The 17962-nt window shown below is 46.2% G+C and overlaps 2 protein-coding genes and 2 long non-coding RNA genes across 13 annotated transcripts in view; 2 read left to right on the top strand and 2 right to left on the bottom strand.

Moving 5' to 3' along the window:
• ndrg2 (NDRG family member 2) overlaps positions 1 to 12228 on the top strand; it is a 19367-nt gene extending 7139 nt beyond the window's left edge. For both annotated transcript variants that reach the window (XM_064342137.1, XM_064342136.1), the window contains 14 exons: positions 2813 to 2854; positions 4141 to 4246; positions 5045 to 5165; positions 6531 to 6593; positions 6958 to 7018; positions 8164 to 8250; positions 8364 to 8420; positions 8530 to 8633; positions 8889 to 8927; positions 9376 to 9427; positions 11074 to 11121; positions 11310 to 11345; positions 11484 to 11535; positions 11755 to 12228. In XM_064342137.1, the coding sequence (XP_064198207.1) occupies positions 2813 to 2854; positions 4141 to 4246; positions 5045 to 5165; positions 6531 to 6593; positions 6958 to 7018; positions 8164 to 8250; positions 8364 to 8420; positions 8530 to 8633; positions 8889 to 8927; positions 9376 to 9427; positions 11074 to 11121; positions 11310 to 11345; positions 11484 to 11535; positions 11755 to 11918 (1032 nt within the window). In that variant the 3' untranslated portion in view covers positions 11919 to 12228. The remainder of the gene's footprint in view (positions 1 to 2812; positions 2855 to 4140; positions 4247 to 5044; positions 5166 to 6530; positions 6594 to 6957; positions 7019 to 8163; positions 8251 to 8363; positions 8421 to 8529; positions 8634 to 8888; positions 8928 to 9375; positions 9428 to 11073; positions 11122 to 11309; positions 11346 to 11483; positions 11536 to 11754) is intronic.
• Positions 1 to 17962, bottom strand: part of LOC135258686 (serine/threonine-protein kinase 3-like) — a 136485-nt gene that overhangs the window by 94758 nt on the left and 23765 nt on the right. The gene's annotated exons all lie outside the window — the stretch shown is intronic.
• Positions 12069 to 12379, bottom strand: LOC135258681 (uncharacterized). The gene is made up of 2 exons (XR_010331057.1): positions 12312 to 12379; positions 12069 to 12168 (listed from the first exon to the last, which is right to left on the bottom strand). It is a non-coding gene; the product is annotated as an uncharacterized LOC135258681 (long non-coding RNA).
• On the top strand, positions 14763 to 17807 carry LOC135258678 (uncharacterized). The gene is made up of 3 exons (XR_010331056.1): positions 14763 to 14922; positions 16112 to 16490; positions 17495 to 17807. It is a non-coding gene; the product is annotated as an uncharacterized LOC135258678 (long non-coding RNA).

The raw sequence follows: 17962 nt of genomic DNA, 5'->3' as shown, positions 1-17962 counted from the left end.
TGCAGCTCCATTACTGCCCCCAGCATACTGCAGCTCCATTACTGCCCCCAGCATACTGCAGCTCCATTACTGCCCCAGCCTACTGCAGCTCATTACTGCCCCAGATACTGCAGCTCCATTTTACTTTCAGATTAATCAGCAATCTTTAACTCCTTTACATTACAGCAGCTTCTTGATTGCCGCTGGAAAGCATCACGCAGCTAGCATCTACCCAGTCACACCCCCAGCATACTGCAGCTCCATTACTGCCCCCAGCATCCTGCAGCTCCATTACTGCCCCAGCATCCTGCAGCTCCATTACTGCCCCAGCATCCTGCAGCTCCATTACTGCCCCCAGCATCCTGCAGCTCCATTACTACCCCCAGCATACTGCAGCTCCATTACTGCCCCCAGCATACTGCAGCTCCATTACTGCCCCCAGCATACTGCAGCTCCATTACTGCCCCCAGCCTACTGCAGCTCCATTACTGCCCCCAGCATACTGCAGCTCCATTACTGAATACTTTTTCTGGATGATTTATTAATCAAAGTTTTCAAATGAAAAACAAATACCCATAGTTGGACTCCAATTACACAGATTCTAAATGAGTTGGATGGAGAAGATCTAGACAGCTGTGTGTAGTTCTATCTGCCCTATGCATCCCAAAACAACCATGTACAGCCCTGTGTATCCCTGTGCATCCCTGTGCAGCCCAGTACAACCCTGTACAGCCCTGTGTAGCCCTGTGCATCCCTGTACAGCCCTGTGCAACCCTGTACAGCCCAATGTATCCCTGTGCAGCCTGTACAACCCTATGCATCCCTGTACAACCCTGTGTAGCCCTGTGCAACCCTGTACAACCCTATGTATCCCTGTGCAACCCTCTGCAGCCATGTACAGTCCGTATAGCCTACGATTGCTATGATTGCCAGCCAGACATCATTAAAATGAACTAACCATGTTGCACTGGAAGAGTCATTATCAGGCGTGACTGGCAGCTCCTGAGAGCTCTACCCATTCAGGGCTGTGAGATACTGGAAGCTCCTGGGAGCTCCACCCATTCAGGGCTGTGAGATAAAGCCGTTCTCTCCCTGTGACCTCAGCTTTCCACCGCTTCAAACATTTTACACCACCCCACAGGGTGGAGATCTGGAAATGATCTTTAAGAGTGCTCAGTATACCCATCGAGTGCACAAGAGACTCCAGCAGGGTCATTTACTCCCTCCGTATATCTATAGGCCCTCAGTCTATACACTGGACTATAGGACCTCAGTCTATACACTGGACTATAGGCCCTCAGTCTATACACTGGACTATAGGACCTCAGTCTATACACTGGACTATAGGGCCTCAGTCTATACACTGGACTATAGGCCCTCAGTCTATACACTGGACTATAGGCCCTCAGTCTATACACTGGACTATAGGCCCTCAGTCTATACACTGGACTATAGGCCCTCAGTCTATACACTGGACTATAGGCCCTCAGTCTATACACTGTGACTATAGGCCTCAGTCTTGACGCCTCAGTCTATACACTGGACTATAGGCCCTCAGTCTATACACTGGACTATAGGCCCTCAGTCTATACACTGGACTATAGGCCCTCAGTCTATACACTGGACTATAGGCCCTCAGTCTATACACTGGACTATAGGCCCTCAGTCTATACACTGGACTATAGGCCCTCAGTCTATACACTGGACTATAGGCCCTCAGTCTATACACTGGACTTTTTTGTTTATAGATTATAGATTGCAATAATTATGGATTATGATTGATTATAGCACCTTTAAATTACCATAGTTATAAAGTATGATAATTATAGATTATAATGATTTTAAAGTATCATTATTGCTTGTATTTATAGGTTGTAATAATGACAGATCATAGTAATCATGTTGTTATTAATTCCCCTTGAAGGCCTGATTCACTACAGTCAGGACAACCTGTGATATTTAAACACTGCTGCTTACTGTTTATATATTTTTATTTATTTAACCTTTCATTGTCTGTTGTACATCATTTTATGTTTTGTCTTGAGACTGAGGACCACATTGTAAGCAAGTGTCGCTAAAGCTTTTATCTGCCATCCTCTGGGCATACAATCATGTGTGTATTCTTTTACTTCAAATAAAAATCCATCAATCAATCTAACCAGGTAAAAGTGATTGAGAAGTTCCCATCTCATCTGCAATTGAGAAGTTTTCAGTGCTGACCTGGCCAAGAAGGCATGTGTCAAAATACAATAATTCATATAAAAGGTGCTTTAAAACTAGGTGAAGATGCCAGGGATAAAACAAGGGATATACAGAATAAAATATACAAAATAAAATCACATTGAATCAATAAACACAGAGCATAGGTGGCTGAAGCAGTCCCAGAGAGATGGGGAGCTAGCAAGTATAAGGGTCAGTAAATGTGCAGGTGTGCTTTATGTGCACTAGTGCTACACTAGTGTAGAGTGTACTGAGAGGAGAGGGTTAGCATAGAAGCAGTACGGTATGGAGTTAGGGTTAGGGCATCCATTTGGTTTTCTCACTGTTTTAGTGTCAGGTGTGAATAGCAGTATAGCAGAAGGGCTGAGTGTAGTGTGTGAAAGTACAGGGTTAGCATAGGAGCGGTATGGTATGCTGTTATCAGCATGAAGATGTATTTGGGCAAATTTCTCTGTTAGGGACAGTAATATTAGAACTGCACTAATATTAACTTTGAATGTGTTGAGCAGTATTAGTGTTTGATATGTTCAGTAATGTTAGTGTTGGGTGTATCAGCAGTGTTGATGTTGGGTGTGTTCAGTAACATCAGTGTTGGGTATATGTGCCTCTGCAGGAAGCAGAACTTGCAGCTCAAATCCTGTTAGACCAAGGCCAGGTAAGATTATGAGGAAATGTATGTGGAAATGTGCTCTCTCTTCCCATCATTTTTATTGTTGTGAGCAGGGGTGTAACTAACAAATTTCCCCATGCTAAAGTACTTAAAGGCAGTGGCAAGCAAAATAATAACACCTATTTGCCCTGCTCACAATGAAAATGACATACTCCTCCACCCCCTGCTTCTCCACACACCTCATCATGAACACACACACACCTCATCATGAACACACACACACCTCATCATGAACATAAACACACCTCATCATGAACACACACGCACCTCATCATGAACACACACACACCTCATCATGAACATACACACACCTCATCATGAACACACACACCTCATCATGAACACACACACCTCATCATTAACACACACCTCATCAACACACACACACCTCATCATGACCACATACACACCTCATCATTAACACACACCTCATCATTAAAACACACCTCATCATGAACACACACATCTCATCATTAAAACACACCTCATCATGAACACACACATCTCATCATTAAAACACACCTCATCATGAACACACACACCTCATCATGAGCACCCACACCTCATCATGAACACACACACCTCATCATGAGCACCCACACCTCATCATGACCACGCATCAGCATTTATAGCTACGACTCCTCGACGAGCAGTATTACAGGATTGCCGACTTGCAGAGCTACACTTAAAATGTTGGCTCCAAAGTAAAACAACAGAATCTTGTTTATTGTTGCACAGCTTACTGATATCGGGGCCTTCCTGATGGCATCATCTAGTAGCAGTCATTTGAATGTCTGGCGAGGTTTTTGTGGCAGTGCTTGCTCAGAGTTTGCTACTGCTGAGAAATATCCCAATAGTAGTGGGTGGATCCAGCATAATGCTGAACCCCCATCTACTGCTCTTGTTTTGGGATTTTTCTGTGGAAGATATAAATCAGAAAAGGAGATACTGTTGCACAAAGCACACCAGATACCCAGCTGACAGGATAACGAGTACACCATGCCAGGACACTGACTTTAAAGTGAACCCTTCCTTTAAATCTTTACCTTTTTTGTATTTTTCTTTGTACCGTGAACGTAACTCTTACTGAAATACTTATTTACTCTTGAGTGATTTCATCAACGACTACTTTCATTCCAGTAAGTAATCTCTGAAGTAGCAGTACTTTTACTTAAGTATTTTCAGTACTCTTTCCACTGCTGATAATGTGGCAGAAAGCTTATTCTGTGTGTGTGTGTGTGTATGCGTGTGTGTGTGTGTGTGTGTCTCAGGAGCACAGCATTGAAACCCCCCATGGCTTGCTCCATGTCACTGTGCACGGCACTGGAAACACACGACGCCCTCCCATTCTCACCTTCCATGATGTGGGCCTGGAACGTAAGTACCTGTTCCTAACCCAAACCCCTATAACCAACCCCTAACTCCTACAACTAATCCTGACAACTAACCCCTAACTCCTACAACTAACCCCTATCCCCTACAACTAACCCCTAACTCCTACAACTAACTCCTAGAACTAACCCCTATAATTAACCCCTATCCCCTACAACTAACCCCTAACCCCTACAACTAACTCCTAGACCCTATAACTAACCCCCAATCCCCTACAACCAAACCCTATCCCCTATAACTAACCGTACCATTACAACTAACCCCTATCCTCGGCAACTAACCACTACTACCTATAACTAACCCCTATCCCTTATAACAAACCCCTAATCCCTACAACTAACCCCTAGCCCCTAGGTAGCCCCTAGGTAACCCCTAGGCCCAATAACAACCCATACCCCCTATAACTAACCTCTAGCCCCTAACTAACCCTAACCCTACAACTAACCCCTAGCTGCTATAACAACCTCTATCCCCTATAACTAACCCTTAGGCCCAATAACAACCCATACCCCCTATAACAAATCCTTATAACAGCCCCTATCCCCTATAACTAACCCATATATCCTATAACTAACCCCTATCTCCTATAACTAACCCTTAGGCCCAATAACAACCCATACCTCCTATAACTAACCCCTATCCCCTACAACCAACCCCTATCCCCTATAACTAACCCCTATCTCCTATAACTAACCCCTAGCCCCTATAACGAACTGCCTAAACCTTAGTCATTGCTATGCTGATTCATGCTGATGGTGATGACTCTGTCTCTCTCTCACTCAGATAAGAGCTGTTTCTCCACGCTGTTTAAGTTTGAGGAAATGCAGGAGATAGTGAAGGGCTTCACTGTCATCCACATCGATGCCCCAGGGCAAGAGGAGGGGGCAGCAGCTTATCCCCTGGGGTAAGAGTGGGGAAAATGACTGAGCTGCATTGCTCGGTGTCAGTGTATAACCGTTTGCTATATTGGTAGGGATCAGTGTATAAAAGTGCGCTATATTGCTAGGGATTAATGTATAACCATGTGCTATATTGCTAGGGGTGTAATGTAATGTAATGTGTATAATTGTGTGTTCTGTTGTTAGGTGTCAGTGTATAACTGTGTGTTGTGTTGTTAGGTATCAGTGTATAACCGTGTGTTGTGTTGTTATGTATCAGTGTATAACTGTGTGTTGTGTTGTTAGGTATCAGTGTATAACTGTGTTGTGTTAGGTATCAGTGATAACGTGTTGTTGTTAGGTATCGTGTTGTATTGTTAGGTATCAGTGTATAACTGTGTGTTAGGTATCAGTGTATAACTGTGTGTTGTGTTGTTAGGTATCAGTGTATAACTGTGTGTTGTGTTGTTAGGTATCAGTGTATAACTGTGTGTTGTGTTGTTAGGTATCAGTGTATAACTGTGTGTTGTGTTGTTAGGTATCAGTGTATAACTGTGTTGTGTTGTTAGGATATCCTGTATAACTGTGTTTGTGTTGTTAGGTATCAGTGTATACCGTGTGGTTAATGTGTAAGTGAGTGTGAGTATCAGTGTATCGTGTGTTGTGTTGTTAGGTATCAGTGTATACCGTGTGTTGTGTTGTTAGGTATCAGTGTATAAATGTGTGTTAGGTGTCGTGTATAACTGTGTGTGTGTGTTGTTAGGTTCAGTGTATACTGTGTGTTGTGTTGTTAGTATCGTGTAAATGTGTTTTGTGTTGTTAGGTATCAGTGTATAACTGTGTGTTGTGTTGTAGGTATCAGTGTATAACTGTGTGTTGTGTTGTTATGTATCAGTGTATATTGTGTTGTGTTGTTAGGTATCAGTGTATAACTGGTGTTGTGTTGTTAGGATCAGTGTATAACCGTGTTTGTGTTGTTAGGTATCATGTATAACCGTGTGTTGTGTTGTTAGGTATCAGTGTATAACCGTGTGTTGTGTTGTTAGGTATCAGTGTATAAATGTGTGTTAGGTGTCAGTGTATAACTGTGTGTTGTGTTGTTATGTATCAGTGTATAACTGTGTTGTGTTGTTAGGTATCAGTGTATAACTGTGTGTTGTGTTGTTAGGTATCAGTGTATAACCGTGTGTTGTGTTGTTAGGTATCAGTGTATAACTGTGTGTTGTGTTGTTAGGTATCAGTGTATAACCGTGTGTTGTGTTGTTAGGTATCAGTGTATAAATGTGTGTTAGGTGTCAGTGTATAACTGTGTGTTGTGTTGTTAGGTATCAGTGTATAACTGTGTGTTGTGTTGTTAGGTATCAGTGTATAACTGTGTGTTGTGTTGTTAGGTATCAGTATGCATCACTGGAGCAGTTGGCAGAGATGATCCCTGCAGTTCTGCAGTATTTTAAGTGAGTCTCAGTGTGTTCCACCCACATCACTCCTTAGGGTTAATGAAAGCAGCAAAGTGAGTGTGAGTATCTGTGTGTGTGTGTGTGTGTGTGTGTGTGTGAGTATCTGTGTATCTGTGTGTGTGTGTGTGTGTGTGGTCGGTATTGCGAGTATGTGTGTGTTCGGGAGTATGAATATGTGAGTGTAAGTGTGTTTTTGGGATGTCAGTGTGTGTTTGGGGATTATGTTTTTGGATGTGTGTGTGTGTGTGTTCGGGGTTGTGTGTTTTGGGATGCGAGTGTGTGTTTGGATTTATACTCTGGGGTATCCCCAAACACCAATGGGGATACCCCAGAGTATAAACTCTCTCTCTCTCTCTTTCAGTGCCCGCACTGTGATTGGTGTTGGTGTGGGTGCTGGAGCCAACATTCTCTCCAATTTTTCAGTGAGTCTCATTGCTGTACTGTTATAATCCTCTTACATTACTGGGTTAAACCTCTTCCTAGGCTCTGTTTGAAACTGAATGCAATCCACACTTAGCGTACTGTGTTGTGACCAAGCTTACTCACCAGTAAAAAGGCCCCATAGTGCATCACGGCTACATGTCAACATCTGAGCAGCCAATCGTATGGTGTGATTGCAAGGAATAATTTCTGATGACACAACTCTGGCAGCAGCACCACCTAGCTTTCAACTGATGTATTGGAAATTAGCATTAGCATGCAAGCAGCTTACTTCTGAGGCAAATTGCCTAGAACAGCGTTTCCCAACCTTTTTACTTCCGCGGCACACTTTCCAAATTTACAGAATCTCATGGCACACCACTCTCAAAAGCATAAAAAATAAACACCATTACCAACATAAAAAATTTTTTCACACGGGACACCTGACGGCCGCGGCACACCAGTTGGGAAACGCTGGCCTAGAACAACCTCTGACGACAACAGTAACAGAGGGAAGTACAGAAAAAAACTCTGTCCCGTATTAATTCAGTAAGGAATGCTACATTTTATTCAGCGATAAGGGACGATTCCATGGGGGTGGCAACACCAAAGACGCTGTATGTGGGAGTTTGCTTGTGGGAATATTGGTACATTAAAAAACTATATAAATGATGACAGTAATGACCAAAAGTGGAATATTTGTACAGAAACTGAGAGCAGTAACATTAAATAGGAAATTATCCAGCGGTCAATATTAAAATTTTCATTTACTTTGGCCATGGATGAAAATACATTAATCAACAAGATCTGCATATGTAGTGAAATTTAGTCAATCTAATGAGATGTGTTTACAACGTGGCTACTGATGGCTGCAGGCCCGTGGTGTGGTTAAGGGTACTCAATTCCAAAACATCCTGTGTACCAGCTATTCATGCCGATGTCCATCTTAGTATATAGTGCACAGTACATACTAATGTAGGATTTAGTATGCTAGTCTTTGAGTTTGAATAGAGCCTCAGTCTACTGTGTTAACCTTTGTTGACTCTTCTTTTACTTAATACAATATGTGGACTGTATTTCCTGTCTGTGCATGAGGTGCAGAGTGGGATGTGTAGTTTGGAGTGTGAGCATAACTCTGTGGTTCCAGCTGAACAATCCGGACTTGGTGGAAGGCCTGGTTCTGATCAACATTGATGCCCATGCCCGAGGCTGGATGGACTGGGCTGCTCATAAGGTTCACAGATACCTTTCTATTAACACCTTTATTAACACCTGCACAACTGTTTACAGTGACTACTTTAATCCTAATAACCCCCCCCCCCCCACCCTCTCTCTCTCTTTCTCCAGCTGACCACTTTGACATCCTCCATCACTGAGCAAATTCTGAGTCATCTCTTCAGTCAGGTGTGTGTGTGCGTGTGTGAGTGTGCTTGTGTGTGTGTGTGTGTGTGTGTGTGTGTGTATGTGACTGTCTGAGTGTGTGTGTGTATAATCATTGTGTTGTGTTGTGTAGGAGGAGTTGTCAGCAAATACAGAGTTGGTGCAGTGTCATAGAGAGAGGATATCTAAAGCCCCAAATCTGTACAACATGGAGCTCTTCTGGAAGAGTTACAACAGGTGCACTCACACGCCCACACACACACGCACTCACACTCACACACTTACACACACACACACACACTCACACTGAGATGCACACTGACACGCCCACACACACATGCACTCACACACACTCATGCACGCACGCGCACTCACACGCCCACACACACACACGCACTCACAATCACACGCTCACACACATACCCACACACACACATACTGACACGCCCACGCACACAGGGATTTCTTACTCGTCTTCCCTTTCTCTTGTAGCCGGAGAGATCTGAATATGGATCGGAGCAGCACCCTAAAGTGAGTGTGTCCTGTGTGTCAGTAATGCGTGGGACAGTAGTGCATGTGTCAGTAGTGCGTGGGACAATAGTGCGTGTGTCAGTAATGCGTGGGACAGTAGTACGTGTGTCAGTAATGCGTGGGACAATAGTGTGTGTGTCAGTAATGCGTGGGACAATAGTGCGTGTGTCAGTAATGCGTGTGTCAGTAGTGCATGGGACAGTAGTGCATGTGTCAGTAATGCGTGTCAGTAGTGCGTGTGTCAGTAATGTGTGGGACAGTAGTGCATGTGTCAGTAGTGCAGGAATACAGCCAGAGCGCTTGATTCTTGATTGATTCTTGATTCTTCTCACGAATAGGTGCCTTTCTCCTCCCCCACTTTCTTTCTACATTCATCCTCTCCCCCCTCTCCCCCCTCTCTCCCCACTCTCCCCACTCTCTCTCCCCCCTCTATCCCCCCCCCTCCCAGGTGCCCAGTAATGCTGGTGGTGGGAGACCAGGCGCCGCATGAAGAGGCAGCGGTGAGGCTGTTATTATAGCGGTTAATAACTGATGATCCTCAGCAGTAGGGTTTGGATCAGTGGCAGTGAGAGTAGGATGAACAGCAGCAGGGTTTGGATCCATGGCAGTGAGAGCAGGAGGAACAGCAGTAGGGCTTGGATCAGTGGCAGTGAGAGCAGGAGGAACAGCAGTAGGGTTTGGATCAGTGGCAGTGAGAGTAGGATGAACAGCAGCAGGGTTTGGATCCATGGCAGTGAGAGCAGGAGGAACAGCAGTAGGGTTTGGATCAGTGGCAGTGAGAGCAGGAGGAACAGCAGTAGGGTTTGGATCAGTGGCAGTGAGAGCAGGAGGAACAGCAGCAGGGTTTGGATCAGTGGCAGTGAGAGCAGGAGGAACAGCAGCAGGGTTTGGATCAGTGGCAGTGAGAGCAGGAGGAACAGCAGTAGGTTTGGATCAGTGGCAGTGAGAGCAGAAGGAACAGCAGTAGATCTGGATTAGTGGCAGTGAGAGCAGGAGGAACAGCAGTAGGGTTTGGATCAGTGGCAGTGAGGGGAACAGTAGTAGGTTTGGATCAGTGGCAGTGAGGGGAACAGCAGTAGGTTTGGATCAGTGTCAGTGAGAGCAGGAGGAACAGCTGTAGGTTTGGATCAGTGGCAGTGAGAGCAGGAGGAACAGTCGCAGGGTTTGGATCAGTGGTAGTGAGAGTAGGAGGAACAGCAGTAGGGTTTGGATCAGTGGCAGTGAGAGTAGGATGAACAGCAGCAGGGTTTGGATCCATGGCAGTGAGAGCAGGAGGAACAGCAGTAGGGTTTGGATCAGTGGCAGTGAGAGCAGGAGGAACAGCAGTAGGGTTTGGATCAGTGGCAGTGAGAGCAGGAGGAACAGCAGCAGGGTTTGGATCAGTGGCAGTGAGAGCAGGAGGAACAGCAGCAGGGTTTGGATCAGTGGCAGTGAGAGCAGGAGGAACAGCAGAAGGGTTTGGATCAGTGGCAGTGAGAGCAGGAGGAACAGCAGTAGATCTTTATTAGTGGCAGTGAGAGCAGGAGGAACAGCAACAGGGTTGGATCAGTGGCAGTGAGGGGAACAGTAGTAGGTTTGGATCAGTGTCAGTGAGAGCAGGGGGAACAGCTGTAGGTTTGGATCAGTGGCAGTGAGAGCAGGAGGAACAGTCGCAGGGTTTGGATCAGTGGTAGTGAGAGTAGGAGGAACAGCAGTAGGTTTGGATAAGTGGCAGTGAGCCCAGGAGGAACAGCTGTAGGTTTGGATCAGTGGCAGTGAGAGCAGGAGGAACAGCAGCAGGGTTTGGATCAGTGACAGTGAGAGCAGGAGGAACAGCAGTAGGGTTTGGATAAGTGGCAGTGAGAGCAGGAGGAACAGCAGAAGGGTTTGGATCAGTGGCAGTGAGAGCAGAGGGAACAGTAGCAGGGTTTGGATCAGTGGCAGTGAGAGCAGGAGGAACAGCAGTAGGGTTTGGATCAGTGGCAGTGAGAGCAGGAGGAACAGCAGCAGGGTTTGGATCAGTGGCAGTGTGGGGAACAGCAGCAGGTTTGTATCAGTGGCAGTAAGAGTAGCAAAAGGCCATCTGTTTTGATTGGTTATTGAGTGGAGAGTGTTTATGACTGGCTCCTGAGTGGAATGTATTATTGTATTATCTTGTGTCCACTAGGTGGAGTGCAACAGCAAGCTGGACCCAACAACCACGTCATTCCTCAAGGTATTGTGTACATGCTGACATGCACTTACAAAGTGACACATACACACACCCACTTACCTACTCTCTAAATCACAAATGCACACACAACTTGCACACTTCCTGACCCAAACATGCATGCTAACAGCCTTATAGACTGGACATATTTGATTGTCATATACTGAACACCGACCCTTCCTCTTCCTCATTAGATGGCTGATGGTGGTGGTCTGCCTCAGCTCACCCAGGTAACCAGCCTCCTTAGCAGAAGTCCTGTTAGCACAGCGCTGTGACAGGCACAGCTTGACTTAATCTGTGTTCAGAGACCATTGGTTTGTCACCATGTCCAGCAGTAATCTAATGACATCTGTGTTGTGTCTCTGCAGCCCAGTAAACTGACCGAGGCGTTCAAATATTTCATCCAGGGGATGGGCTACAGTAAGTAAAGCTTGCAGCTGATTGGCTACATGGATAGCGTGATGTCAGAGGGCTTCAGCGTGATTGACAGTGTTCAGCTCCCTGGCTCAGTTCATGTTCATCCCCTTTTCCTTTCCGTTTGTTTGTTGTGGTCAGCACTAATTTCTCTTTCTCTCTTTCCCTCCCACCTCTTTTCTGTCTTCTTGTCCTCGCTCCCCTCATTCTCTCGCTCCCTCTCAGTGGCCTCTTCCTGTATGACTCGCCTCTCTCGGTCTCGCACCGCCTCTCTCACCTCCGCACTCTCCATGGATGGGTCCCGCTCCCGGTCTCGCACCCTGTCCCAGGGCTCCCTCAGCGGCCAGATGCCCCCCAGCCCCTCCCATACCATGGAGGTGTCCTGCTGAGCGTGCTCAGACAGGGAACAAGAGAGAGAGAGCGCGAGAGAGAGGGAGAGAGAGAGAGAGAGAGAGAGAAAGAGCTACAGAGGTGGAATACCACTATAGAGACACTGGGAAGGACCCCCTACTGGCCGCTCTACAAACTGCATCTTCATCCTCATCAATTCATCTGAATCTGAGGAAGAAGACTTACAGGCAACAGTTTACCCCTTTGTCATCTTTCTCCCTCTATTCCTCCCTCTTTCTCTCTCCTCCCCTCTCTGTCCCTTCCCCTCTCCCCTCCCTCCCTCCCTCCCTCCCCTCTCCCCCCTCCCTCCCTCCCTCTCTCTCTCCTCGCCTCTCTCCCCTCCCCTCTCCCTCTCTCCCCCTCTCTCCCCCTCCTCTCTCCTCTCTCCTCACCTCTCTCCCCTCCCTCCCTCCCCTCCCTCCCTCTCCTCCCTCCCCTCCCCTCCCTCTCTCCCCTCCCTCCCTCCCTCCTCTCCCTCTTCCCTCTCTCTCCTCCCTCTCTCCCCTCCCCTCTCCCTCTCTCCCCCGCCTCTCTCCTCCCTCCCTCTCTCTCTCCTCGCCTCCTCTCCCTCCCTCCCTCCCTCCCCTCCCTCCCCCCCCCTCTCCCCCTCCCTCCCCTCCCCCCTCCCTCCCTCCCCCTCCCTCCCCTCCCCCTCCCTCCCCCTCCCTCCCTCTCTCATTAGGCCTCTGCTGTGTGTGAAAGGAGGGTACTGCTTTAACTAGGAGGCAGAGTGTCATTTGCACATAGCTTTTAGAATACTGAGATTAAGTGTAGTGGTATCTAAAAGTAATAATTATATGATGATGACGATGATCATGGCTTGATAAATATATTGACAAATACAATAATGAGTAGTATAAATAATAATGTTTTTAGCAGTAGTCAATATCTTGATAATTTTCATTTTAATTACAATTTCTGTTTATAAAGACGAGCATACAAAGCAAGGAGACGGAGATCCTGAGGATAGTGTTCTTACTGCGTCTGTATTCCTGCCATCTTTGCTCTAAACATTTACTCTGTTTGTTGTGTTTGTTGTGTCACCATGGTAAGAGGAAGCTGAAAATACTGATTTGATTTCTTACATCCAAGGAGGGTGTGCAGGGATCCTGGAGCTAGGGTGGGACGCAGCGGGGTGGGGCGGGGCAGGGCTGGGCTAGGGCGGGGCGGGGCGGGGCGGGGCGTGGCGGGGCTGGGCAGGTCAGGCTGGGGCAGGGCCACTTGTGTTCATCAGGGTCCCTCTGAGTGAGGGTCTGTTAGCAGCTGTCTGAAGGGTTATAGAAGGCAGCACATAAATGCAGGCAGTTATACAGTGAACTAGAAGAGCTTCAAAACTGACCCAGCAGCCAGCTCTGCTCATGAATCCCTGTGACAAAATGAGCTCCTCCCACCTCTAAACAACAAGAATCTCAGTTTGTGTACCAGTCACTTCATCTCCTAACATGGGTTTTTTTGTGTGTGTCCAGTCTGAATGCAGTAGGCTTAGTGATGGATCAATATAAATATGAAATGATTGAACTGTATGTGCGAGTGTGTGAGCATGCGTGTGAGAGAGTGTGCGTGAGAGTGCACGTGTAAGTGTGTAAGTGTGTGTGTGCGTGTGCGTGTGATTCTTGTAAACTCCTCCCCAAACTATACCATCTTTTCAAAGAGAAGCCACAAATAAAGATGGGATGCTAGAGTGATGATTATGAAGACAATGATGGTGGTGGTAGAGATGATGATAAAGAGTAGGATTACACATATGATGCTGGCACAGCATTCTGGGGACATAGGCAGAGCTTGCGGGGCCGTTTCGATTTGGGCACAGCGTTCTGGGGACATAGGCAGAGCTTGCAGGATCCTTTCGATTTGGGCGGAGCCTGTGAATGTATTTGCATGTCATGTTTTGGTTTTCCATTTTAATCTCTTTTTGTCTTTCTTTTTCAAAATGGTTTCCTCTGTGCGGTTTGTTTTCTGTGTCTGTTAGCCTCACAGATCAGGCGCTGGAGTGCTAGTTCCCTGGTAGCTTTTCTAGCTTTAGCACTAAAAGGGGAAATATTGGAGTTAACAAAAATGATAACAAAATACAATGAAATTGACTTATGCTGCTAATTTCTCTGTGTAACATTGCAATGCACTGCATTAAAAAATAAGAGATATTAATAAACGTTTTGGAAAGATTTTTACGTTGTGTGTTGAGGCCATTTACTGTATTACCCTGTCTGAATCATAATCCCTGGGAAGGTCCTATTCACCAGAAGAGCTGAAGTCCAGCAGAAATGACCAGGGTCTTATAAACTATTTATTGCCTGCCACTTCGGCTCATTCCTTCTTCTTAATGAATGTAAATTAAATACTTAATAAATCAGAGCGAAAACCTATGAATATCTTTTAACTTTCCTTGACTCCATTTTATTCACATCATATTAGAGAATCTTTCATTATGCTTCATATTTGATTTTTAATGACACAAAGCTTGCAGAAATGTGTTCTCACTCAGCCATTACCCATCTGTGCATCAGACTCAAACTTGAGGCTACTATTAATATGATTATTATTATTATTATTGCATACATCTACTGTAAAGATATAATACATATCCTTAACCCAAACAGAAAGGGATGGTGTTGCTGTAGACGTGTGTTGTGGAAGTGACTTCGTTGCTAATCTACAAAAGCACACAAAAAACCTTTGGATGTGAAAACAATGTAGATCTAGGCAAAACAAAAGAAAGCTAACCCCTGCCCTCCCCTCTAACTGCTTATTACCCCAGAAACCTGCAATTACCCCAGCACTGCCCCCAAACCCCAAACACAAAGCGCTGTTTGCAGGTATGTGTTGATACTGTGCCATGGTGACACACCATGTGACCTCATCAGCATACATCATGTGTGGAGCTTATAGACCCTGTTCTCGTGGAGCTGGGGAACAGAGGGGTACCCGCTCACACACAGTCTAGCACACAGTCTAGCACACAGACCACAGAGAGGAACGGGACCGAAGATCAGCTCAGCCATTAAGGTGAGTACACCTGGATCACCATGCTCACGTCTCACCCATGCACTTGTATAATTAATAATGATATTCAACACAGGGCAATAATATTACAATATCACATTCATGGTTTCAACAGGATGATGTGGCTTAACTGTGCAGAGGTTATAGTTCTGTATACTTGCTATAGTAACTTCTGAACCAATGTTAATGCTATATCGTTTTCATCGTGTGTATGTATGTGAGTGTGTGTGTATGTACGTGTACCAGATATATCATGAAATGCCACATGTAAACAAACATATGGCAGTCATGGATTGGCTCAAAGTTGTTCCACACTGGTTTCCTATAAATCTGTATGGGATGGAGCATTAAAAACCACAGGGAGGTGATAAAACCCTAAAAAGAAAGGAAAAGTCAAATATGGCCTTGTAGAGTAATAACCCAGAGTAAATGAAGATATTAACCGAGGCTACATGTTTCAGTGTGATGCAGCCACTTGCTATTTTCTGACTATAGTCTGGTTAGTAAGAACTGCAGCTTATTCTCCAGCTAGACTGCAGGCCAGTCGGAGATGTAAAATGATCAGTACTTTCCTATATTATATAAATATATGTGTTGAATTAGGCTAGTTCATGAAACTTAGCTAAATAGCTTTCGAGTTTGCTTGATCTTTGATTAGCTAGGCTGCTATCTACTATCAGTTCAGCCCTAAATTAATTATTACGATCGCTTAAATAAATTCAAATTAATGTTAAATTTGCGTTTAGGTTCACAAAAACCTAGAGATATTCTGGAGCAGATGAGAACGTTGACTCGTCCGTATTTGGCAAGTAAAATCATTTTGGCACTGCAGGCCGCCCATGTAGCACTCCCAGGGACCCATGAAAGCATCTCACATAGGGCTCCACCACCCCAGACCATCCAAACTCTCTCCATACAAAGCTGCTATATGCTCCATGTCTGTTTTTTTAACCAAATCCATTCATGGGCATCTCCACTCATACAAGCCAGAGAGGAACAGCTGTAGAACCAGGCCTGTACATGAATGCAGCTCTTCACCAGATCAGCTGGTCTTGTGTAATGATAAAAGGATGATATTCCATGCTCAGCTCACGGCTCATACAGGTGAACATCGCTCTCCTTTACCTTGCTCATCGATGCTGCTCTCTCCGTTTGTGTGCCTCCGCCCCCCCCCCTCATCTCTGTATCATAGATGCCTTCCTGTATTTGGCTACCAATTCTGCTGATCTGTGAAGTGCACATGCGTACTGCTCTGGGCCAAACAGCAACAGCATCAACAGCTGTAACCACAACTGCAATGCCCTTGACAATCACAACTGCACCCGCTGTTACAGCCAACCCTGCAACTTCCGCGACAACAACACCTCCATCCACTGCTACACCCAATCCTGCAGCTTCCATGACAACAACTACGTCTACGTTACCCCTCAGTAATCCGGCAGCGAATACTCAGTCTGCTACCCCTGCTAATTCCCCCTGGAGCAACACTACAATGAGTAACAGCACCGCATGGACCCAGAACACCACGTCTGCAGCCGGACTCATCAACGCCTCACTTAACACTGCAACAGGTACTTACCCGTACTCCCAGCTCCATATACTTACCCCTACACGACACACTCACCCCCTACTCCCAGCTCCACATACTCACCCCTACACCACACACTCACCCCCTAATCCCAGCTCTATATACTCACCCCCTACACCACACACTTTCCACCTTCTCCCATCTCCATATACTCACCCCCTACACCACACACTAACCCCTAATCCTAGCTCCATATATTCACCCCCTACTCCCAGCTCCATATACTCACCCCTACACCAAACACTCACCCCCTACTCCCAGCTCCATATACTCACCCCTACACCACACACTCACCCCCTACTCCCAGGTCCATATACTCACCCCTACACCACACACTCACCCCTACTCCCAGCTCCATATACTCACCCCCTACAACACACACTCACCCCTACTCCCAGCTCCATATACTCACCCCAACTCCCAGCTCCACATACTCACCCCCTACTCCCAGCTCTATATACTCACCCCTACACCACACACTCACTCCCTAATCCCAGCTCCATATACTCATCCCTATACCACACACTCACCCCCAACTCCCAGCTCCATATACTCACTCCCTACACCACACACTTTCCCCCTACTCCCATCTCCATATACTCATCCCTACCACACTCACCCTACCCAACTCCACAACTCACCCCCTCACCCACACTCACCTCCCAGCTATACTCACCCCACTCCAGCTCCACATACTCACCCCCTACTCCCAGCTCCATATACTCACCCCACCACACCTCCCCACTCCGCCATATCACCCCTCACACACTTTCCCCCTACTCCCATCTCCATATATTCACCCCCTACACCACACACTCACCCCCTACTCCCAGCTCCACATACTCACCCCCTGCTACCAGTTCTACACACACAGCTATGCGTGTATGTGCATTGTCTCACTGTGAGTGTGCATTCACAGGTGTGTGTGCATGCATGCAGGTGTGCTGTGATCTCACTGTGTGTGTGTGTCTGTGTGTGTGTACGCAGGTGTGTCGGTGTGCACGGTGCTGTTCTGGCTGCATTGGCCCTGCTGATGAAACTGAGCATCAGGAAGCATGAAGAGAAGAGCCAATCAGAGGACAGGAGCTGGACTATGATTGGTTGTTGAGAGAGATACACATCTTGCTGTCCTATTCAGTGAACACAACACACAAATTCAACATGCCTTTTCTCCAGCCTCTTAAGCCAGCCCTTAATAACAATGGTATGATAAGTAATATGATAACACATATACTAATGATAACGGTGTGATTTGATGCTGTTAATAAAGTTTATTCCCTCCCGTGCCATTTGAATCTAATTCTGGCTCCTGTGCTCTTACTCCTGAGCAAGATATCCTGTGCTCTTACTCCTGAGCAGGTTATCCTGTGCCCTTACTCCTGAGCAGGTTATCCTGTGCTCTTACTCCTGAGCAGGTTATCCTGTGCTCTTACTCCTGAGCAGGTTGTCCTGTGC

This window comes from Anguilla rostrata, chromosome 7 (assembly GCF_018555375.3).
Source record: "Anguilla rostrata isolate EN2019 chromosome 7, ASM1855537v3, whole genome shotgun sequence".
Taxonomy (NCBI): Eukaryota; Metazoa; Chordata; class Actinopteri; order Anguilliformes; family Anguillidae; genus Anguilla; species Anguilla rostrata.
The sequence above is the reverse complement of the archived record's forward strand: the minus strand, read 5'-3'. Positions and strand labels throughout refer to the sequence as shown.